At 40.2% G+C, this 24030-nt stretch overlaps 4 protein-coding genes and 1 long non-coding RNA gene across 8 annotated transcripts; 3 read left to right on the forward strand and 2 right to left on the reverse strand.

Annotated features, from left to right (window-relative positions):
- Positions 1-1831: 1831 nt before the first annotated feature.
- On the reverse strand, positions 1832-4764 carry ubl5 (ubiquitin like 5). The gene is made up of 5 exons (XM_053676035.1): positions 4657-4764; positions 3463-3533; positions 3091-3174; positions 2455-2492; positions 1832-2135 (listed from the first exon to the last, which is right to left on the reverse strand). Exons 2-5 carry the CDS (start codon positions 3516-3518, stop codon positions 2092-2094), a joined length of 222 nt encoding a protein of 73 aa, XP_053532010.1. The 5' UTR covers positions 3519-3533; positions 4657-4764; the 3' UTR covers positions 1832-2091.
- Positions 4765-5492: 728 nt separating this feature from the next.
- On the forward strand, positions 5493-10286 carry pin1 (peptidylprolyl cis/trans isomerase, NIMA-interacting 1). The gene is made up of 4 exons (XM_017457764.3): positions 5493-5665; positions 8857-9054; positions 9263-9373; positions 9815-10286. The coding sequence occupies exons 1-4, from the start codon at positions 5608-5610 to the stop codon at positions 9922-9924; spliced, it is 477 nt and encodes a 158-aa protein (XP_017313253.1). The 5' UTR covers positions 5493-5607; the 3' UTR covers positions 9925-10286.
- On the reverse strand, positions 9829-10802 carry LOC124626384 (uncharacterized). Its single transcript, XR_006981162.2, has 2 exons — positions 10432-10802; positions 9829-10242 (listed from the first exon to the last, which is right to left on the reverse strand). It is a non-coding gene; the product is annotated as an uncharacterized LOC124626384 (long non-coding RNA).
- A 1127-nt stretch (positions 10803-11929) lies between these two features.
- Positions 11930-14144, forward strand: LOC108258806 (microfibril-associated glycoprotein 4). Its single transcript, XM_017457743.3, has 6 exons — positions 11930-12137; positions 12344-12387; positions 12677-12904; positions 12999-13095; positions 13403-13570; positions 13725-14144. The coding sequence occupies exons 2-6, from the start codon at positions 12382-12384 to the stop codon at positions 13979-13981; spliced, it is 756 nt and encodes a 251-aa protein (XP_017313232.1). The 5' UTR covers positions 11930-12137; positions 12344-12381; the 3' UTR covers positions 13982-14144.
- Positions 14145-17333: 3189 nt separating this feature from the next.
- Positions 17334-20832, forward strand: LOC108258789 (microfibril-associated glycoprotein 4). Of its 4 annotated transcripts, none has more exons than XM_017457706.3 (5): positions 17334-17461; positions 17820-18038; positions 18233-18329; positions 20005-20172; positions 20291-20832. In XM_017457706.3, exons 2-5 carry the CDS (start codon positions 17823-17825, stop codon positions 20554-20556), a joined length of 747 nt encoding a protein of 248 aa, XP_017313195.1. In that variant the 5' UTR covers positions 17334-17461; positions 17820-17822; the 3' UTR covers positions 20557-20832. The 4 variants fall into 4 exon arrangements, with proteins under 4 accessions (XP_017313195.1, XP_017313193.1, XP_047007401.1 ...); XM_017457704.3 differs by lacking the exon at positions 17334-17461 and adding an exon at positions 17591-17675; XM_047151445.2 differs by lacking the exon at positions 17334-17461 and adding an exon at positions 17637-17687.
- Positions 20833-24030: the final 3198 nt, after the last annotated feature.

The following is a 24030-nucleotide window of genomic DNA, read 5'->3' on the forward strand; positions in this document are numbered from 1 at the left end:
GTTTAACTGTATGTTCCTCTCTGCAGTGAGGTATCAGAAATATGATGTGCCCGTTGAGATAACGTACAGCTACACCACCAAAGAAGCATGGTTCTACAAATTCGATAGCAGAGCAGTTCTAAACTGCACCACCAGTAGCAACACCACTGTGAGTAAAGCAAGCTTTTTAATACGTTCATGATATTTTCCAATGAAATTTCTCATATACACACACACACACACACGACAAATTATGAATTTCTCGCATAACATTCTGAAAAAAATCACAGTAAAAAAAGTTCAATTCCCTGTATTTATGTAAGTATGTGTGTGTGTTTGACAGTTTTGTCCGGTGTATACACAGGATAGTTTCTCTATGGAAGTCAGCATCCTGTTTTCTAAGCTGGGCTACTAAGGTCTGTGCCAATCAACATACCTGTGTAAATATTGCATTGTTCATCTTTGGAACGGTGCCTGTTAATAAAGTAAAACAAAACCACAAGGAAAATTGACTTTCTCAATCATTTACTCAATAGAAATATCTATAGATGAATTCATATTCATTTGGGTTCACACTAGGCATTATGGGTAATGGAAGAGTGGACAAACTAGCCAAACATACTGGGGAAAAAAGGAGAGAAGAAAACAGACATGAGTCTCTCAAAGCCAGAAGGAAATTGTTAGAGTGGAAGCAGCAGTGGGACCGGGAGATAAAAGGAAGACATTTATACTCCATAATGATACACAGCACCCTCCATTAATATTGGCACCCTTGGTAAATATGAGCATTAAAAAAATTCACAGAAATACTCTGCTCTCATGGACATCAAACAATTGAAATACAACTCAGGTTTATATATATATATATATATATATATATATATATATATATATATATATATATATATATATATATATATATATTTTTTTTTTTTTTTTTTTAAAAACATTGTTAAATATAGATGTGTATGTGCAACAATTATTGGCACCCCTATGAATTCATGGTGCCAATATTAATGGAGGGCATTGTAGAATCGGTATTGTGGAAAGTAAGGGAAGAAACAGAAAAGAGGAGACAATCATGACTAGATTGAGAATAATACACGGAATAGTTCACTTCACATTATAAGGAAGCAGCCAACTGGTTTGTGATCATTGCCAGACGGCAGAATCTGTAGAACATGTGCTGCAGAAAATATAAAGTAGAAAGAAAGGACATGACGGAAGAAATGGAAAGAGTAGGAATAGCAGGAATAGGGATAAAGAGTATACTGAAATGTGATGAGAGTGGACAAGGTAGAAGATGCTTGAACAGCTTCCTAATAAGAACAGGATCCATGAAGAAAATATGAGATACTGGACAAATAGAAGTTAACTAACACCAGAAGATGGCAGTAGTGCAAAACCCAAAGAAGAGGAAGAACACCTCCATGAAAAGCAGCTATCTAAAGGTTACACCTAAATAAAATTAAATAGAAATACTAATAAAAGACAGCAGGTAACATTAAGTAACGCGATGTATTACTTGAAAAACAAAAAGACATTCCGCTTTAAATGTATCTATTTTATTTTACAGTACAGGCAAAGCTAAGATCAACCTTAACACAAATTTCTTATGATATAAATCCTCAGTTAATACGAGTTAAAATTCTTCACACTTATTTCTTTGTTGGTTCAAATGACCTTCAGAGACACGCCAGGGTTTAACACACGTCTTGGAGCTGGAGTGTCCGGGGTCACATCACATCCTCACTCCCATTCTCTTACACACTCATTTACAGCTTTCCATCATTAGCAGTGTCGCGCCGCAAAATCAGGAATCTGCTTTTATGAAGCTACAATGAATCAGTCGTTTGATATAAATATCTTTATTTCCAAATAACAAAAAAACACAACAATTCAAATGAAATGAATAACTAATGTTTCCTGCTCTAAGGCATGCTCTCACATATTCATATTCATGTATGTAATGTGTGTTAAGTGGAGAAGTACATGTGTGTAAGATGTCCTGGCTGTACTCTGTGTGTGTGTGTGTGTGTGTGTGTGTCTGTGTGTGTGTGTGTGTCTGTGTGTGTGTGTGTGTGTGTGTGTGTGTGTTGGGTCTAAGTGCCTCTACTGGTAATACAGCTCCAGGTTCATCCCATCGTGGATCTCATCTGATGCTTATCGTCAAGAGATATACAGATAAAAGCATGTCCACTCAAAACGACCCGATTTATCAGATGACATCATCAGGAGAGAAGCAGTCTATCAATTTAAACCTTCATCCACACACTAACTTTTATACTTCATACCTCAATCTTCATACCTCAATCCTGAACGTCAATCCTTTCTCTAACTGAAGTCTGATACACCTTTACAAGTAAGTGTTTTAGGATAAGATTTTTTAAATATCATTTATCATACTGCTACTGAAACCAGCTCAGCCGTCTGACTCGGTAACGACGACGTACAGATCAGTGTGTGAAAGGATACAGTCTGCCAGTGACACATGATCCTTAAAAATGGTGTACCTGCAGCAGGAACACAGGAAGAACAAACATCAGAGAAAGCAACAGGTTTAAACACAGAGTCATGAAGTTCGTTAATAATAAATAACACATTATACACCACAGTTACGATGAATTCGGGACAGTTTTCAAGTATAAACTTGAAGATAGACCATGTGACGTTTCTCAATCTTTTACGGTCCAGTTTCTGAGACCCCATGTCTACTGTACAGTCAGATTCCTGTTCTTCACTGACAGGAGTGGAACCTGATGAGATCTGCTGCTGCTGTAGCCCATCCACCCCAAGCTTCGACATGTTGTTGTGTTCCGAGATGCTTTTCTGCTCACCACAGCAGAGGCTGCGTTACATCACTACCTGTCATATTGATGGACGAGGTTGTGTTTTTTATGTCATTTCTTTTTGTTTTACCAAAAAGTAATTGTGTGGTGATAGTTTGGCCACTCAGGGTGTCCCCCACCTTCTCCGTCCCTCCCACGCACCCAAAAGCCTGTATCTGCATGATTTTACGCATCGTGCTGCTGCCACATGATTGGCTGCCTGGATAACTTCATGAATGAGCAGGTGTACAGGTGTACCTAAAAAAGTGTGTGTGTTTCTCACCATTTCTTCAGGACGATTTTGTCCCACCTGGTTCCCGTCTGAGCAGCGATCAGTTTCTTCAGATCCCCGATTGTGTCCTCTGAACTGCACACACACTGTTAAGGCTCACACATGCGCACACACAATGCTACAAACACACACGTCGTTTCCCACTGCTGCAGGAGCGACAACGTGGGACTGATCGTTAGATGAGGAATCGACGTGGAATTAGAGCGTGTCCCGTTCAGGTGGGAAGCTAAAATGGTGGAAGTTATTAAACAATATTTATATCACATTTTGGAAGGGGGCTGAAATAAACTGATTTCATTCTCTTTGGTTTTTCTCGTTCATTGAGTGAGTTTCTTTCTGCTGCTGTTACACTTTAAAGGATACTTGCATTTGACTCGGACTTTTTTGCCCAGTCGATCATTACACACCACCTCAATCATCTCTGCACTGCTGTCCTGTTACACACACACACACACACACACACACACACACACACACACACACACACACACAGAACATCAGGTTTTTGTGTTGTTTATGTAACGTGTATGGAAGGAGTCTCCAATGTCAGCATTGTGTAAGATTCCGAGGTAAAACTGGAACTTGAAGTTTTCCCACATGTTCAGCAGAGGAGTTTACACTTATTTACTCTCGCTAACAAACAATGACAAGCTGCAATCTCTTTCTCTTATTAAATTCAAGACAGAGAATAAAGAGAGAGAATAAAACGAGGGCTGGTGAGGGAACGACTGTTTATAGCTGCTATAACGTAAGTGACAACACAAACTAAATCACAGGACATTAAACCTAACTATAAATGGATCAGAAGCATTGCGCGGTTCTTTAATAAGTAAAAAATTCTAATAGTTGTCGAACAGCTGTGGTGTAAGAGGAATAAAACACTTGGGAATGTGCCGTTATAGTCTGCTCTTCAATACACCATGCCATCATTGACTGCTTTCCTGTAACAGCACCAGACACACAGTGTTTATTCCTTACTTAACACCACACACACAGTGTTTATTCCTTACTTAACACCACACACACGGTGTTTATTCCTTACTTAACACCACACACACGGTGTTTATTCCTTACTTAACACCACACACACAGTGTTTATTCCTTACTTAACACCACACACACGGTGTTTATTCCTTACTTAACACCACACACACAGTGTTTATTCCTTACTTAACACACCAACACACACAGTGTTTATTCCTTACTTAACACCACACACACCGTGTTTATTCCTTACTTAACACACCAACACACACGAATAGATCTGCAGCTCTTTTCTTATTTCTAAATCTCAGGCAGATAATCAGAGAGATGAGTGATTCAATAATCTTTAGAGTTTTCTCGTAAAGTGTCTGAGCTCCTCATATTAGCTTTCATCTGCAGCTCCTGCTTTATAAAACGGCGTCTCACGTCACTTCCGAACGCATTACTCACCAACTCCACGCAAATAAATCTATACATTAGTACACACATTTATATATAAATAAATAAATAACAATAAAGAAGAAGCTTTCACCAAAACCGGAGATTTGTTCTCGGTAAAATAAACACACTCACGTTTTGGAGACGCTCTGCCGTAAACGAGTATCGTAAAGATAACGAATGAAATATCTAAACCAATCAAATCGCAGGAAACCCAGATTGACGTTCGGAACGCGCTAATAGAATACAGATCTCCTCGATAAAGGGCGGGACTAATGTGGCTGTCGTCAAACGCATTCAAACGTCGTAAAAAGAAGGGGTAAGGGGCGAGAAAACATGAACAGCATCGTTTCTGGTGTAAAGGATAAATAAAACACGTATGTAATATATAATAATGTGACGTAAGACACAATATTTACGTTAAGGAGTCGATTCTTTTATGAAAAACGTACCTTTAAGAGGTTTGAAGGCTTAATGTGTTAATTTAGGCACGAGTCGATATTATTTGAAAGCAGAATGATTTTAATTTCGGTTTTATCCTCATTTATTACACACAATAAAGAGTTTCGTGCTTTCGTTGCAGTATTGGTGTATTTACGTCTTTGTGATGGTTTTTTGAAGCGTTAAAATTAATTGACAGGTGAATTAGCGCCACCTGCGGGACTGCGCTTTACTGGCAGTTTCCAGTAATTATGTTCGAACAAAAATATCAATAGTGTGTATACATTATATTTATATATCACGGGTGACATGTAGAAATATATGAAGTCTTTAACAAAGCACGTTTTGTTAAAATCTGTTAAATATAAAGTGAGTTTTAGCCGATTTTATGAACGTAGACACGCATCACTTTATACACCTCATTGACTTCACGACTACACCTGACCTTTCCAATATGGCAGGCGTGTTGTCGTGACCTAACAGATAGCGCCTGCAATATGGCGGGAGTTTAAGTTCTCTGCCCTCTGGCGGATTGAGGCGGAAGTGCAGCGGAATGAAAACGCCATCAGTGAGGGGAGTGACTGTGACCAGCTGCAGTTAGCATCAATCTACTGTTTTAGAAAAATAAAAATTAAATTAAATAAAATGTCTGACGATGAGAAGTTACCGCCCGGGTGGGAGAAGCGTATGAGCCGGAGTTCAGGTGAGTGTAACATGCAGGTATAAATTACTGCCGTGTTTTTGGCTTTTACAAGGCGCGAGAAAAAAATCAAATAAAATCCGCAAAGCTAGCTATGCTAACTAGCCACTGCAGTGGTTTCCATTCAGGCGTTAGCATCACAGCTAGCTAGTGATAAAGTTTTGAGTAATTATCTTCACTTTTATTTTTTTATCTAAATGTTCGGTGTCTGAACGGCAGATTTTTTTTATTGATAAACAGGGTGAAATAATCGGCGTTGATTCTGAGACATGGAGCTACAGCTAGCAGGCTAACTCCCGCTAAAGTGCAGCAGTTTAATAACTAGCTCATAAGCTAATAATGTTCATAATATCATTTACTGATATATATCTTTTCATCTCTCACTCCATCCTGCTCGAGTTCTTTTTTCCTCTCTTTTTCCCGCCTGTCTCAATTTCTGTCTTGCACTTTATTCTTCTATTATTTTCCCTGCATTCTCTCTCTCTCTCTCTCTCTCTCTCTCTCTCTCTCCCCGAGTCTCTCTCTCTCTCTCTCTCTCTCTCTCTCTCTCTCTCTCTCTCCCCGAGTCTCTCTCTCTCTCTCTCTCTCTCTCTCTCTCTCTCTCTCTCTCTCTCTCTCTCCCCGAGTCTCTCTCTCTCTCTCTCTCTCTCTCTCTCTCTCTCTCCCTCTCTCTCCCTCTGAGTCTCTCTCAGTTCAGAGTTCTTTATTAGCGTGACTGTTATAACGATGTTAAATGAGTAAATTAATAACAACAAATAAAGGAATAGAGAACAATAAATAATAATAAATGTTTATTCTAACAATAATTAGATTAACAGGTGTATTACTGGAAGATATGCAGTGTTTGATTAATTTGTATAAATACACACATGAACTATTATAATAATAGACAGTGTTAGGATTAGATTAGATTAGAGGAGGTGTGTGTATGATGGACTGGATATGAGCTGCACTTCCTGCATGTTCCTCTAAAACACAGTTCAGTTTGTGTTCAGGTCTCAGAGAGAAGTTTTGCCTGGGAATTTATGCTAATGTTCCTGTCTGATGCGCTTATATTTTGGACAGATCAGAGTGAAGAGCAGATCAGGTCAGTGAAGTGAAGAGCAGATCAGGTCAGAGAAGAGCAGATCAGGTCAGAGAAGAGCAGATCAGGTCAGTGAAGTGAAGAGCAGATCAGGTCAGAGAAGAGCAGATCAGGTCAGAGAAGAGCAGATCAGGTCAGTGAAGTGAAGAGCAGGTCAGTGAAGAGCAGATCAGGTCAGTGAAGTGAAGAGCAGATCAGGTCAGTGAAGAGCAGATCAGGTCAGAGAAGAGCAGATCAGGTCAGAGTGAAGAGCAGGTCAGTGAAGTGAAGAGCAGATCAAGATCAGGTCATTCTGAAGATTAGGTCAGAGTGTAGATCAGGTCAGAGTGAAGAGCAGGTCAGTGAAGTGAAGAGCAGGTCAGTGAAGTGAAGAGCAGATCAAGATCAGGTCAGAGTGAAGAGCAGATCAGGTCAGAGTGAAGAGCAGATCAGGTCAGAGTGAAGAGCAGATCAGGTCAGAGAAGAGCAGATCAGGTCAGAGTGAAGAGCAGGTCAGTGAAGTGAAGAGCAGATCAAGATCAGGTCATTCTGAAGATTAGGTCAGAGTGAAGATCAGATCGGGTCAGAGTGAAGAGCAGATCAGGTCAGAGAAGATCAGGTCAGTGAAGTGAAGAGCAGATCAGGTCAGAGTGAAGATCAGGTCAGAGTGAAGATCAGGTCAGAGAAGAGCAGATCAGGTCAGTGAAGTGAAGAGCAGATCAGGTCAGTCTGAAGATCAGGTCAGCGTGAAGAGCAGATCAGGTCAGCGTGAAGAGCAGATCAGGTCAGCGTGAAGAGCAGATCAGGTCAGCGTGAAGAGCAGATCAGGTCAGCGTGAAGAGCAGTTCAGGTCAGTGTGAAGAGCAGTTCAGGTCAGTGTGAAGAGCAGTTCAGGTCAGTGTGAAGAGCAGATCAGGTCAGTGTGAAGAGCAGATCAGGTCAGTGAAGTGAAGAGCAGGTCAGAGTGAAGAGCAGATCGGGTCAGAGTGTTTCTACTTCCTGTTTCTCACAGTGTTTAGAGTCTTTATTCTCTGAGGTTATGGGTGTTAGTGTGTGCTCCTGTTTCAGTTTATAAACTGTGATCACTCGCTCTATATTTACTCAGAATTTATCTTTCTATCAGCGTCGTCTTCTTCAGATCTTCAGATAATTGGATGTGTTTGTTTAGGGGTGTGTACGTGTTTAATTTGTTTTGGGATTTAATTTCTTTTTTATTCTCTCTCTCTCTCTCTCTCTCTCTCTGTCCCTCTTTGATTCCCCCCGCCCCCCCAGTGCTGGGAGATCGGACAGTAAGTTGTCAGCTCAGGTCTAATGCATCCTGAAGACGTGTTGAGATCGGATGTGTTAATTTTTAAATTTTTTAATTGTCCTAATGAAGGAAAACAAAACTGCAGCTGTAACGTATTGTAAATGTTCGGTGGTCTGAAGAACAGAAGCTGAACCGAGTGTGAATCATAAATGACCAGTAGGTGGCAGAGTAACGTGTCGGAGATCCTCGGCACCTCAGCTGTTTAGTAACTTTCGCTAATGGCCAAATTAATAGGTAGGAGAAGACTGAGCCCAGTGTGGGATTATTTTGAGTATTATTACTCTGATATTAAAAACTAAAACAATCAGTAATGATTTTCACAAGATAAAAACAAAACTATTTACCCAACATACAAAAGGAAATAAAAATAAAAAACTAGCAGTATATTTAAAGCTATAATAACCCTGGATCGGATCACTGGACCCGCGTTGGGAGTTGATCTGGGATGTGTGCGGCCACGCCCTGCCTTTACCTAGTCAGGTGTTGATATTTGTAAATAATTAAGATGATGAGGACCTGCGAGAATGAGAAACTCCGCCCGGGTGAAGAATACAGTAGAGCTGAGGACAGAAGGAAAGAAGAGGAACAAAGCTGGAGAAGGTTTAGACTGAGCAGACAGACATTGAATTAAGACATGAGGGGTGTGTTGGTTGAGTGGGTGGAGCCTGCGGGTTCAGCGTGGGTGGAGCCTGCGGGTTCAGCGTGGGTGGAGGGTCTGATGGGTTTTTTAAATTTTAAACTTATGCGTTAAAGGCATCTTAAATATCAAAATATCTCTCATTCTCTCTCCTTCTCTCTCTCAATGCCCGCCCTCTTTTCCAGGCAGGGTGTACTACTTTAACCACAGTACGAATGCGAGTCAGTGGGAGCGGCCGAGTGGGGGCGGTGGTGGGGGGGCGGCGGTGGAAAAGGTGCGCTGCTCTCACCTGCTGGTCAAACACAATCAGTCGCGCCGACCGTCGTCATGGAGACAAGAGAACATCACACGCACCAAAGAGGAAGCTCTGCAGCTTATACATGGTGAGTGCGTGATGAATATTCATGAGTATATGATGTTACTGCAGAGCCAGATTATTGTGTGTTTGTGCTTAACCAATCAGCATTGAGCTGTGTGGCTAGCTCCACCCACAAGTACTGTTAGTTCTGATTTTGAGCAGGAACGAGAACCACCAGCTGTAACCTTTTCAGAGTACGTTTTTGTAATATGTGTGTGTGTGTGTGTGTGTAGGGTATATAGATCAGATAAAGTCCGGTGAGGAGGACTTCGAGACATTGGCGTCTCAGTTCAGTGACTGCAGCTCTGCACGCAACGGAGGAGACCTCGGCATGTTCGGCAGGGGTAACTCTCTCTCTCTCTCTCTCACACACACACACACACACACACACACACACACACACACACACACACCTAATCAATTTTCTACCTGAGGGTGTGGTTTGATGACAGCACTTCCCACTTGACCATGTTAAACAGTGGGGCAGCTTCAAGGACCAATCAGTGATCTGCAAGGCTCATAGCTCCGCCCACACCACGTGTCCCTGTTCGGGCCCCTGCAGGAACCCAGTTCAGTCCAGGAACTTATTTATACTTACACACTGTGGGGCGCTGTTGAGTTTGGGGGACCACGAGGTCGCTTTACGGTTTTGGAACAGAAACGCAAAATAACAACAAAACAAACCGACATTAGAAGGTTTATTCTCACACAGTATTATGCTTTTTAAATTATTCCCCTGTTCTAAACTGTGTGTGTGTGTGTGTGTGTGTGTGTATATGTAACAGGTCAGATGCAGAAGCCTTTTGAAGAAGCCTCATTTGCGCTGAAGGTCGGAGACATGAGCGGTCCGGTGTTTACTGACTCCGGGGTTCACATCATCCTGCGTACAGGATAACTCTCATCCCTTCCTTCATCAATCCCTCCATCCATCCATCTCTCTCTTTCTGTCTCTTGTTCCACTTTACTTAAGTCCATGGACTTCAATCTAACACACACACGCGTGCGCTTTTCCCCTTGAGTTACACACACACACACCACACACACACACACACACACACACCACACAGTCACTTTCAAGTTGTTTACAATAAAGCATCTGTAATAAAAATAAAAATAGTAGAATGAAAGTCACTAGATCAGATTTCATCAAAGCCCTGATTGGATTTTCCTGCTCACCTTCATCACGATGTGTCCTGGACACGACATGTCCAACCTGCAGCCGTGGAGAATGACCAATAAATATGATCACATGATGAACACAGGTTTGTCTTTGAGTTTAAAACGCGCACACACACACACACCCGCATGATAAAACGGCAGTAAACTGTATTAGATGAAGTTATGTCTTGTTCTATATAAACACAGGACGGTGTTTTCCCGCCCCGCTCACCTGTTCACGCACCTGTTCATTTTAGGAGCGCTGCATTTTAACAGCGGCGTTATCGCTCAGAAATGTACAGAAAGAGCGGTCTTCTCCTTCCTTCTTCCCCTCCCTCCTTAAAATCAAAACCGCAGATGAGCCAATCGACGTGACTCCGGAACGAATGACAGTCACGTAGGTGTATCGGACTTCCTGATATTTTCGACTTGGGGCCGAGATTGAAATCCTGCACCTCGGTGCCATGGTGTTCTCGAAACTGTCCAGTCGGTGTTTATAGATTTCACCGACTCGTGATGATTGATCTAACGTAAATAAATAAACTTATTTAAAGTAGTGAAGTGATGTTTTATTTACTGTTGATGATGTGAGTGGCCATGCCTCAGCACCTCTGATGTCCCTCGTCCTCGGTCATATGCTGAACTCAGGGTCGAGGACACTAAGCCCCGCCCCCTTTCCCAGCTTTTCATCTGACAGAAATGTTTTCCCTGGTGCTCTGGTATCAGCTTGATTTTCCTTCTGGAAACGTCCTGACAACACTTTCTGTCTCTGTTTAATATGAAAACAAAAAAGTCTATAAGTGTGTGTGTTCGCTTCAGCTAACGTTAAACACACACACAGCTAAACTGATTTATTAGGAATGTGACAAAAAAATTATTTGCAAAATGGCAGTTTGAGTAAAACGAAACAGTAATAATGTCAATAGATTTTTTCCACAGTGTTTCAGAGTGAGTTTTATTTTTTGAACATTTATGGAAGGAGTCTCCAGTGTCAGTGCTTTTTAACAGTAACGCTGTTACTATCTTAACTTTTCTGATATGGAAAAGTCTACATTTTTGCAGCTTTTTTTTTTTTTGCCACCCAACGTGTGCCCTGATTAAAAACATGATTAAAAAGATTTTCTGTAAATCTACAACACACTGGTGGCTTAGAAACAAAAAGTCTGTGTGTGAAAGCAGCTTTACGTTGTGTTAACGCTTTAATAAACTGCACAGGCTCTCAAGTGGTACGACTGTCCAGCGCATACTGTCTCATTGGCGCCACAGCTGTCTATACCTGCTGTGATGATGTGGTGAGAAGGACAGGGTTAAGCTCGGATGGTTTCTAATACTCTTCTGGGTGTCAGAGGAGACATGTCACCCTCGCAGCTCGGTGGGATTCATGGTGAACTAACTGCTGGATGTTACTGATGAAACTGGGAGAAAAGTGGGTTTGGACGCATGTTCTGTTCTGGTTCTGTGATTCCGGTTAGAGAACATGTTGACATTGTTCTTTCACAAGAAGTGTATAATACTGGTGATTTCACTGGCTGTGTTTCCACATCCCTCTTCCTTACCGTCAATCGACTGACTTTCTTCCAACATTTGCAGTGTCGCAATCACGGAGTTTCCAGTAAAATCTGAGTGTACACCATGTTTTTTTCCCCTTCTTATTCCTTAGATATCATTTATTATAGCTGTGTTTAACAGCTTAAAGTCAGAGTACCAAAAAATAAAGGTACAAGACTATCTGATTATGTGTGTGTAGTCACAGAAGATAAACATGACTACGGAGAAATCCAAGAATGTGTTAAATTATCCACCCGGCCGCTGAGGTCATGAAATGGTACGGGAATTTCTTCAGGAATTTGCACACACACACACACACACACACATGTTAGAAGGAGTTCTGGAGTCCAGCGGGGTTTAAAAGTGTGAGAGGATGAACCAAGAATCAGAGAAACACTGCAGGTAAGTTATATTTTTGTACTCATTTCTCCGTGGATCTATGAGGTCCTGAAATTGGCTTTAGGAACAAAATGTAGTTCTTTTTGAAATCCATGAATTTTTCTATGAAAATTGATCTGCTTCTGCAGATATGTTTACAAATATGCCCATGTTTTCATACTGAACAAACATTAAACTTGCTTGAAATCGTTCTTTTATTCGTTGTCTAGGTCTAGAAGTTGAACCTCTGCTTCAGATTCAAGCTAAAATGATTGTAAGTCATAGTAGTGTGAGTTAATGGGACTTTCTTTCTTTTTTATGTATATAATTTAATACATTCTTTCAGTTCACTATTTGTTGGATATTATTATTATTATATTATTTGGGTGATACTTTGCTAAGAAATCACACATTGTGGCCATAAACCTGGACGACTGGTCTTGTCTTTTAATCTTGAAGAGCTTTCTATATGTAGTTCTGCCCCTCAGAAGTCTATCAATATTTTCCTTTAATGTTTTATACATGTAAACCATATCATTGTGTGTTGTATCTCTTTTCCCCAGGGTGCTGTGGTTTCAGTGATTTCAGTGTTCTGGACGCTCCTGCTCCCTCTGCTGGTTGGAAGTACTCCTATTTCTCAGGAGCTTTTTCCGACAGACTGCTCTGATGTATACGCTAACGGACAAACACTCAGTGGCGTGTACACAATCTACCCTACAGCGGACACACCTGTCCAGGTGTACTGCGACATGGGATGTTTGGAAAGCAAAACAGAGGATGGAAACTGGACGGTATGTTAGAGATATTGGTTTTGGTGTCTTTTCTGGTGAGAGGTCATACTGCCTTTTGCTTCTGCTAAAGTTTTGAACATTACCTTCACACCAGGTGTTTCAGAGGAGAATGGATGGCAGTGTGAATTTCTACAGACCATGGGGACACTACAAGAAAGGGTTTGGGAACAAGTACGGAGAATACTGGCTAGGTGAGAAGCTACAGCAGTGAGTTGTTCTTTGGCTGTGAGAGAAATAATAAACAGATTCACTGTATTCTGAGCCGAAATGTTGGATAAATAAATACGAACACTAAAAGTGCAAGAGATGAAACACACACACACACACACACACACACACACACACACACACACGCGTGTCTGTTGAAATTGAATTTGGTCACATTTGAAATGGACCCTGATGAAGCAATTGTTGGTATTAATTTTACACTTACTATACACTGACTGAGGTATTAATACTGTCTTATACGTCATGTGTGTATTGCTCACATCCTGACAGGATTGGAGAATCTCTACCAGCTCACACGGAACAGGAAATACGAGCTGAGGGTGGACCTGCAGGACTTTGATGGAGTTTCAGTTTACGCTCAGTATTCGTATTTCTCTGTCGAATCCGAAGCTGAAGGCTACAAACTCCACGTTAGCGGTTTTATCAATGGAGGCGCAGGTGAGAATGAGTAATCATAAACAGACTCAAATGGCAATGCTGGTTACATCCTTTATAACTCTTAAAATTACATCCATGTAATGAAAATATTCATTTCTGGGACAATTTTGTAAGGCTTTTTAATGAATCTGGTAATTGTGTCCACAATCTGCAGGTGATTCTCTGGAGTTCATCAATGGTCAGAAATTCTCCACCTTTGATAAAGACCAGGACTTGAATGAGGAGGGAAACTGCGCTAAATCCTACCTTGGGGCTTTTTGGTACAACAAGTGCCACCATGCTAACCCTAACGGGATATACCTGTGGGGACGTGACGCTACTCACTTTGCCATTGGAAATGTGTGGCATCATTGGAAAGGCTACGATTATGGTTTGAAGTTCATCACTATGAAGATCAGACCTGTGTCGTAGACTCTTGCGCCCACGTGACACAACGATGAGTTTGATAGAGTCTGATACTGTCTTGTCATCTGTCGTGATAAAATATTGTCACTGTATTTTTTTTACCATATGATTTTGCAGAATTATATAAATTAAATATATATATATATATATATATATATATATATATATATATATATATATATGTTTCTTTACTTGCTGGAGTCTGTGTCTTTCTTAAAGTTGTAGGAAAATAAGAATAAAAAAATAAGGAACATACTGAAATACAATTTCTTGCATGTAGTTATGTGGACAGCATGTTGATTCCGCTTGTGGATAACGGCCCGGATGGTGCTTACTGGAGGATTCAGAAGTTTTGAAATACGTCTGTATCCGATTCCATCAATATGTTTCACAACAATACGGTTGTGAAGGTCTTGGGAGAGCTCTTTGCTTTTACCCATCATGAGAGGTTTCTTGTGTGACACCTTGGTAACGAAAAGCCTTTTTATAGACCGTCAATGTACTGACCCAGCTGATATTCATTTACACAGATAGGGGGTGTAATTACTTACGGATTTCAGCTGGTTCCTTGCCTTACCTTGCCATGGAGAACTGCGATTTCTTAGCATGTTCAATACTTTTTTCCCGTGTCATTCCACTTTATTACACATAATTTTATTTATGGACTTTAATGTTGTGAATTCTTTATATTTCCAGATTTCTTGAGCTAATACTGATATCTGGTGAAAATTTCATGTGAATAACATTTGAAATAAATATATATATCCATTAACATTGGAAATATATTTACTGAAAAAAATGTTGATTCAATTCAATTCAATTCAATTTTATTTGTATAGCGCTTTTTACAATAGACATTGTCTCAAAGCAGCTTTACAGAAATATCAACACGGTATACAGATATTAAAGGTGTGAATTTATCCCAACTGAGCAAGCCACTGAGTGGCGACGGTGGCAAGGAAAAACTCCCTAAGATGTTTTAAGAGGAAGAAACCTTGAGAGGAACCCGACTCAGAAGGAACCCATCCTCCTCTGGGTAACAACAGTTAGTGTGAAAAAGTTCATTATGGATTTATATGAAGTCTGTATGGCGTTAGGAGCAGCCGTAGTCCCAGCAGTCTGGAATTAAAGAAGAAAACGTTGACACGTTGAACGTTGACACGTTCAATACTTATTTGACAGCATCGCTGTGTGGATGGGTGGATTTACTTTACTGATCCATGAGAGGAAATTTGGGAGTGTGTCGATAAGTCCAGCAGATCTTTATTGTGTATATAGGTTCCTCTGCACTTGAACTACGTCCTTTCATTTGAAAACTGTAATAAATAAACATTAATAAATCTAATGTCTAGTATAACACCTTGATACTGTTTTAGTGGTCAGTACAGTGAATCCGGAAAGTATTCACAGCGCTTCACTTTCTCCACATTTTACTGTGTTACAGTCTTATTCCAAAAATGGATTCAATTCATTATTTTCCTCAAAATTCTACAAACAACACCCCATAATGACAACGTGAAAGAAGTTCGTTTGAAATCTTTACAAATTTATTAAAAATAAAGAACAAAAAAAGCACATGTACATAAGTATTCACACCCTTTGCTCAACACTTTGTTGAAGCAGCTTTGGCACCGATTACAGCCTCAAGTCTTTTTGAGAATGATGCTACAGGCTTGGCACTCCTATTTTTGGGCAGTTTCTCCCATTCTTCTTTGCAGGACCTCTCAAGCTCCATCAGGTCGGATGGGGAGCGTCGGTGCACAGCCATTTTCAGATCTCTCCAGAGATGTTCAATCGGGTTCAAGTCTGGGCTCTGGCTGGGACACTCAAGGACATTCACAGAGTCGTCCTGTAGACACTCCTTCGTTATCTTGGCTGTGTGATTAGGGTCGTTGTCCTGTTGGAAGATGAACCTTCGCCCCAGTCTGAGGTCCAGAGCGCTCTGGAGCAGGTTTTCATCAAGGACGTCTCTGTACATTGCTGCATTCACCTTTCCCTCAATCCTGACTAGTCTCCCAGTTCCTGCCGCTGAAAAACATCCCCACAGCGTGATGCTTCCACCACCATGCTTCACTGTAGGAATGGTATTGGCCAGGTGATGAGTGGTGCCTGGTTTCCTCCAGACATGACGCTTGTCATTTAGGCCAAAGAGTTCAATCTTTGTTTCATCAGACCAGAGAATTTTGTTTCTCATGGTCTGAGAGTCCTTCAGGTGCCTTTTGGCAAACTCCAGGCGGGCTGTCATGTACCTTTCACTGAGGAGTGTCTTCCGTCTGGCCACTCTACCATACAGGCCTGATTGGTGGAGTGCTGCAGAGATGGTTGTTCTTCTGGAAGGTTCTCCTCTCTCCACAGACACACTCTGGAGCTCTGTCAGAGTGACCATCGGGTTTTTGGTCACCTCCCTGACTAAGGCCTTTCTCCCCCGATCGCTCAGTTTGGCCGGGTGGTCAGCTCTAGGAAGAGTCCTGGTGGTTCCAGACTTCTTCCATTTACGGATGATTGAGTCCACTGTGATCATTGGGACCTTCAATGCTGCAGAAATGTTTCTGTACCCTTCCCCAGATCAGTGCCTCGATACAGTCCTGTCTCGGAGGTCTACAGACAGTTCCTTGGACTCCATGGCTTGGTTTGTGCTCTGACATGCAGTGTTAACTGTGGGACCTTATACAGACAGGTGTGTGCCTTTCCGAATCATGTCCAATCAACTGAATTTATCACAGGTGCACTCTGATCACGTTGTAGAAACATCTAAGGATGATCAGTGGAAACAGGATGCACCTGAGCTCAATTTTGAGTGTCATGGCAAAGGGTGTGAATACTTCTATACATGTGCTTTTTTGTTTTTTTATTTTTAATAAATTTGTAAAGATTTGAAACAAACTTCTTTCACGTGGTCATTATGGGGTGTTGTTTGTAGAATTTTGAGGAAAATAATGAATTGAATCCATTTTGGAATAAGACTGTAACATCACACAATGTGGAGAAAGTGAAGCGCTGTGAACACTCTCCGGATGCACTATATTTTCATGGCCAAGTTCCAGAGCACAGTCCGTCATCTGTAGTTCTGTTTCACAATCCTGTAACTGCTGCAGAGTAAATATTGAACAAGTGTGTCATATGTTTACAGATTGGAGTAGTCCAAACTTTTGGATCGCTCCACAGGTAAACTGATGTTATGTTGATATTTACTAGTTTGTGTTTAAGGTACAATAACAACCTTATATTATATTATTATTATACTACTCTTTAATCATAATAGGCAACACAGAATACTTGGATGTGTAAATTCTTTTTTTTTTAAATAAGGTTTGAACAAATCCAATACCAAGTCCATCCATAAGGTCATGGACCCAGTGACTGGAACGTCCCTCAGGAATTTCCATTTAGACACACATATGACGTAGTTCTAGTCGAGGTTTGGGAGTTCAGCAGGGTTTAAAAGTATGGCAGAACGAACCTCTGAAAAAGAGAGAAGCACCTTAGGTATGTTCTATTGTTATCTTTCATTTACATGTTCTTTTGAGCTGTGCATCTTTGGGAACAAGAATATGAACTTAAAACATAAATATAATGGACAGTATGTGTAAAAAAGATCATGTTTTCTCAGAATGTACAGGTGTCTAGGGTCAAATCCACAATCTCTTTACAATCAAGGCATCGTTTTCTTGGAAAAATGTCAGAAGAGACCAAAATGGTTGTATGTCATAGTGTAATTACTGTATTTTAATTAGCTCTTGCTTTTATCTTTTTATTTAATCTCATTCAGTTCGCTGTGTTTGAAGGAAACATGTTTTATTTTTTTTTAGTTTAAAAGTCATTGTTTTTGTTTGTCTTTTTCTAGGACATGGTTTTTCCCTTGTCAGTGTTGTGTGTGCTCCCCCTGCTGGTTGGGAGTACTCCTGGTTCTCAGGAACTGTTTCCATCAGACTGCTCTGATGTCTACACTAACGGACAAACACTCAGTGGAGTGTACACAATCTACCCTACAGCAGAAACACCTGTCCAGGTGTACTGCGACATGGGATGTATGGGAAACGTAGCAGAAGATGGGAACTGGACGGTAGGTTTAGATGTGTGTCTCCTTTACAGGAATTATATAGTTGCACTTTTTTACATACAAGTTTTCTAACATTATTTCCATTTAAGTGAAATGTAATCCAGAGCAGTTTTGTGTGATAAACTCTCAGACCAACCTCAAAATAAACACTAGTGCCTGTGATTGCGCTAAAGTGTTGAACGTTACCTTCACACCAGGTGTTTCAGAGGAGAATGGATGGCAGTGTGAACTTCTACAGACCATGGGGATACTACAAGAAAGGGTTTGGGAACAAGTACGGAGAATACTGGCTAGGTGAGAAACTACAGCACAGATCACTCACTGGGATTTAATTACCGAATGAAAGACAGACCTACTACATTCACAAATTTTATTAAAGTAGATTTAGAAACAAAAATATTAGACTGTTAGAAATGATGTATACAGTAGATGCCAGTTAAACACTTAACCTTTAAGTTATTGACATAGGTGAGGGGTCACTTCTTCACCAAAAGCTTGTTGTGGATAAAAATGACATGAAATAAACACGAGGGAGGCCTAGTATGAGTAATATGTAATTTTATTGAAAATTCACATGACTGGTGGGTGCGTAATCGTGAGGAGAGCGGTAGGGGGAAGAAAATGGGGGGCGTCCTGGGGACATGGGATAGCCAGCAAGGGTGAAATAAGGAGAATACAGAGAATAAGGTGGACTGACAGGTGAGAAGAGGGAAGAATGGTCAGAGCCCAGATCAGAGAAGGCGATATCATCCTCAGACTGAAAGCTGTAGGGAGGGTCAGGCAGAGGGTCTGTTTGTGCCCCTCCAGTAAAGGAGAGAAGGAAAAATGACGACGGGCATCTAGACACACAGAAGCGGTATTAGGCGGATATTGACGAATTGGATTCACACTTTAAGATCTTTAAGAGTAACACACTATGGTTTATTAGTCACAGAGAAATAGAAGAGCTGAGGAGTGCAGGCTGAGAAACACACACACTCTCGTACAGTCAAGGGCGGGCGTGCAGACATAACACACACAAAGGCCCCAATGCACACACATAACATTATGAGATAACAACATGAGACCAAGGTCTCTCTAAATTGTTTTCTCTTTCTCCCACTTTCAATCCTAATGGTAGTCAGAAAGTCCTCTTTCAAAACATCATGGTAAATTTGATAAGCCTTTTTTTAAACATCATGGTAATGTAGATGAGCTCTTTTTTTAACCCTATTGGTATTGATCTCGTGAAGTGGAAATAAAATCTGGACCCTTGCTTCTTCTCACTCACGGCTGGTGTCTTTTTTTCTATCTCCAACTGGGTTCACAGATGTGAGTATTTGCTTCTATGTTGAATTTTAAGTGTCTTTGGGTAATAGGCAAAATTTTCAGTGTTTAAGTGATGTTTTGTTAAATCCGGTGTAAATGATTTCATCATGACCGCTGCAGTCGACCTGCACATTTGATTCAAGCTCATAGGTCTATTTTTAACATTCAATTAAAATCCCCATATTTCATATAAATACTGTGAGGTTTTTAAATATAATTTATTAGCACAGATACAGCAACGTAATTATTATCCATCCATCCCTTTTCTATACTGCTTAAAGTTTTTCTATTGTTTGATATTGAAAATGCCAAATGCTTAAGCTCAATGCTTCCCCCGTGCGGCCACACAGAGTAACACACTTTATTGTCTTTTTACTTTGTGAAATGGGGCATTTAATCTACCCTGTCTTTCTTTCTTTCTATCTTTCTTTCTTTCTTTCTTTCTTTCTTTCTTTCTTTCTTTCTTTCTGCCTTTCTTTCTTTCTGTCTTTCGCATGGTTTGTTTTGCAATTTCACACTTTTCATTTCACACTTTATTTTTGTCTTTCTTTCTTTCAGCATTTGTGTACTACAAATAGCCTCTGCGTTATATATAGTTTTGCATTTGAACCTGACTTTACATAAATATCTTTCATCATATGATATTGCTTTTTACCCCTAGGATTAGAACACATCTACCAACTCACACGTAAGAGGAAATATGAGCTGAAAGTGGACCTGCAGGATTTTGATGGAGTGTCGGTTTACGCTCGCTATTCTTCCTTCTCTATAGAATCTGAAGCTGATGGCTACAAACTCCATGTTAGCGGTTTCATCAATGGGGGTGCAGGTAAGGGAGAGTCAGAGATATCTCTGGATATCTACAGACAAGAAGGAGGATGAACATTGAAATGCAATAATGTAATATAATACAGAGAGTCTGTAGTGACCGGTTCTGCCATCTGCAGGTGATTCTATGGCGACAAACAACGGACAGAAATTCTCCACCTTTGATAAAGACCAGGACTCGAATGCAGAGGGGAACTGTGCTAAATCCTACCTCGGGGGTTTTTGGTACAGTCAGTGCCACCATACTAACCCTAACGGGATATACCTGTGGGGACGTGACAGCACTTATTACGCCATCGGGAATGTCTGGAACCACTGGAGAGGCTATGATTATGGTCTCAAATACATCGCTATGAAGATCAGACCTGTGTCTGCAGCACAGTGATGACTTTCTCTTTATAATATCGCTGTTGTTGATGGTGGAAGTGCTGGTGGTTTCTTCTCTCTCTCTCTCTCTCTCTCTCTCTCTCTCTCTCTCTCTCTCTCTCTCTCTCTATCATGAGAGGAGGCCCTGCAGCACATACACAGTGAGGTCATATGCTCACTACATAGGGTATAGCATAATGTGTAGTGCACTAGATGTCCAACAGAATGGAAATTGAGTCACAATCACAGAAAGGAAATTACTCCAATAATAAAAAACAACAACACTGAAAATCAACCTCAAGCATGCTGTATTTATTTATGTTGAGATTATTTAAAAAAAATCCATAATACAAAAAAGGTGATTAGGAAGTCATTAGGATTCAATTTAACTTTACTGTCATTACACCAGTACAGCATAAAGCTATACTGTATGGCCAAAAGTATGTGGACACCTGTCCATCACACTCGTACGTGGTTCTTCCCCAAACTGTCACCACAATGTCTGAAGCACATAATTATATAGAACGTCTCTGTACACTGTAGTATTAAACTTTCCCTTCACTGGAACTAAGGATCCCAAACCCTGTTCCATCATGACACACAGTGCACAAAGCGAGCTCCATGAAGACGTGGTGTGTGAAGGTTGGAAGAAGGTAGAACACTCGAGTGATCCCCACAACATCCCCACAGCCACGCCCCAAAATCCCCACAGCCACGCCCCAAAATCTAGGTCATTATAATAGCAAAGGTGGAATAAACATGGAATGGGATGTTCAACAAGCACATATGGGTGTGATGGTCAAGTGTCCACAAACTTTTGGCAAGTCTATCTCAATGCTCTTTCCAATGACACCTATAGTGTAAACACAACACAACCTTCTAAAGATTACTTACTACTTAGACTATTAATAACAGCTCACGCATTAATGCTTAGTAAGTTATGATTATTGCAGCAGAATAAATAAATAAACAAACAAACAAACAAACAAATAAATTGTCCTGTCCTGGAAAAAATAACAGTGTGAGAAATCAGCTTATATTGTTGTTTTGGCTTTATGTAAAGCAGGTTTAATGTTATGGCCTTACTTAACTGCTTAAGATCCAAATAAGTCAAAGTCTCAAGACCTGGGCTGGGTGTTGTAGTCGGGTTTATTACAAGGAAGTGTTCATGTTATGCCTTTGTTTATCAGTTTAAGGTCAAAGGATCTCAGTAATTTAGATGTTTATCAGGTAATACACAATATATGAGTGTATAACATCTGGTTAAAACAATAGGTCTTTGATGATCCAAAGTGAAAATATTTTGATTTTGGCCCAAGATCCAGGAACGTCCTTCAGACATTTTCCATAAATGGAATAATCAGGAGGTGTTTAGAAGCCCAACAAGGTTTATAAGTGTGGGAGTGTGAACGCTTCAGAGAGGATGCAGGAAGCAGCACAGGTAAGACTTTAGTTTTAATTTACAAGATCCGAACACACTGTTCTTCATCTGTGTGGTGAAGAAGATGGTTAACCTATTCAGTATTACTGCTCATAATCTATCACACTGTAAAACCCTCATACTTTTGTTTAGAAGAACAAACTATTAAAACAAATCACAAAGCAAAAACATACAGATTTTTATATGTCAGAGATTAATATTAAATGGTTTATTTATTTAATTATGTTGCATTTACTCTTCTCAGGTACTGCAGTTGAATTTCTGTGTTAAAATCCAGCTGCTGTTTACATGAACTACTGGAGGATATTAAAATGATTGTAAGTTACAGTGTAAGTTTACTTTGCTTCTTATGTCATATTATGTGTTTGCACACGTTGGGCCTCATTCATGAAACCTTCGTAAACATATGAGTAAATTCTTCTCTTCAGAATCCTCAGATTCAGTTGTTAAAAATGTGTGTGTGTGTGTGTGTGTGTGTGTGTGTGTGTGTATGTTAATAAATTCCAATTATTTGTAAATAAAGCATGTTATAATGCACACTCATTCACAATTAGCATAATCCCGCCCATGAATTACAACTGATATCCATATAATGATATCAACAGATACGTGAGAATGACGATCTCACCATGTTGACCCAAAAGTTTATTCGGTTGCAGAAACAGAAATTTCAAATGTCAACGTATCTTCCATGAGGTCACTGAACCAGTAACTGGACCCGGTCGGCCCGCCCCGCCCTGCAGTTCTAGCTCTGTAAAGAAGACCGTTAGACAAACTATCTGAAGCTGTGTTGGCAATAAATGACACTTTAAAAGAAATAAACCCAAGCCTAAGAAATATGTGACAACATTAAACATAAAAAAGTTTAATAGTAAGAATAATATTAATCTATAATAAAAAAGGAAAACGTGGTTGTTTTCAAACATTTTTGCTATGAATAATTTATTTTTACATTTAAATAATTAGTTAATTATCGTCCTCGGTTTCCTGAAAGAACACAAAATGTTCCAGCGTTTATGTGAGAACGGCTTTACGAAGTATTTACACAAAACATCGTTCTGCTTGTGTTTCATGAATGAAACACTGCTGGCTGCTGGGGAAGCCAAACAGAGGACGGGAATTGGACGGTATGTTAGGAGCTCCGCTTTGGAAAAATTAAATCATTTAACTTACTTTTCCAAAATAGATTTTCTATTGAATATGTAAAATAACAATAATAATAATAATAATAATAATAATAATAATAATAATAGTACAATAAAATTAGTTAAATGTTTATAAACGTCAGTTTAAATTAAGCTCAGGCTAAAGGTATTGTTTCCTAAATTTGCCTTTAGGCAATCTTACTTTAACGTGAGATAAAGATGAGATAAAGGATGAGGGTCTATGTGCAGAAGATTAATAAACAATGACGCATTCAAAGTTAAAGACGGGATCCAGTAGAATCCAATGTTCTTGTAACAAGCCGGAGTCAAAACAACAGCCAGTGGAGATTTCAAGGCCAAAGAAGAATAATGCCAAACACAACACCGGGAAACTAGGACAAGGTGATCAGGACAGACTTACACAATATGAGATATCATATGGAGTGGCTGAGGTTGTGGTAGAACTCCAGACAGTGTGACCTCTGCTGGTGGGGAGGGGAAAAGTCTGTTGTCCTTGTCACACTTACTATATGTACTGTTGCATAGGTATTCAGCTGGCATGTCATGGTCATAGATCTCCTTCTTGAGACATGAAACCACATAGATGCAATCATCTTGTCCACTGTGACATCCTCATCCTGGGATTGGTATCTCCACACCCACCTGAGGACTTGACAGGAGGATAGAGACTACCCCCACTCAAAGTAAGGCCAACTATACCTAGTCCATTCCTTTTAAATCTTACATGCTACCCCAGAGGCAGTTTCCATTGCAAGGGTCTAGTCTGTCTATGACTGTTCAGCACATGCCAGCTACCCATCTGGCATAGCACCTCACATCCATGGAAGGTATAAAATGAGCCTCCAGTTGGTTTCGAGCTATCTTCCAGGTTGAACACCTTCAAGAT

The sequence above is a fragment of the Ictalurus punctatus genome, chromosome 26 (assembly GCF_001660625.3).
Source record: "Ictalurus punctatus breed USDA103 chromosome 26, Coco_2.0, whole genome shotgun sequence".
NCBI lineage: Eukaryota > Metazoa > Chordata > Actinopteri > Siluriformes > Ictaluridae > Ictalurus > Ictalurus punctatus.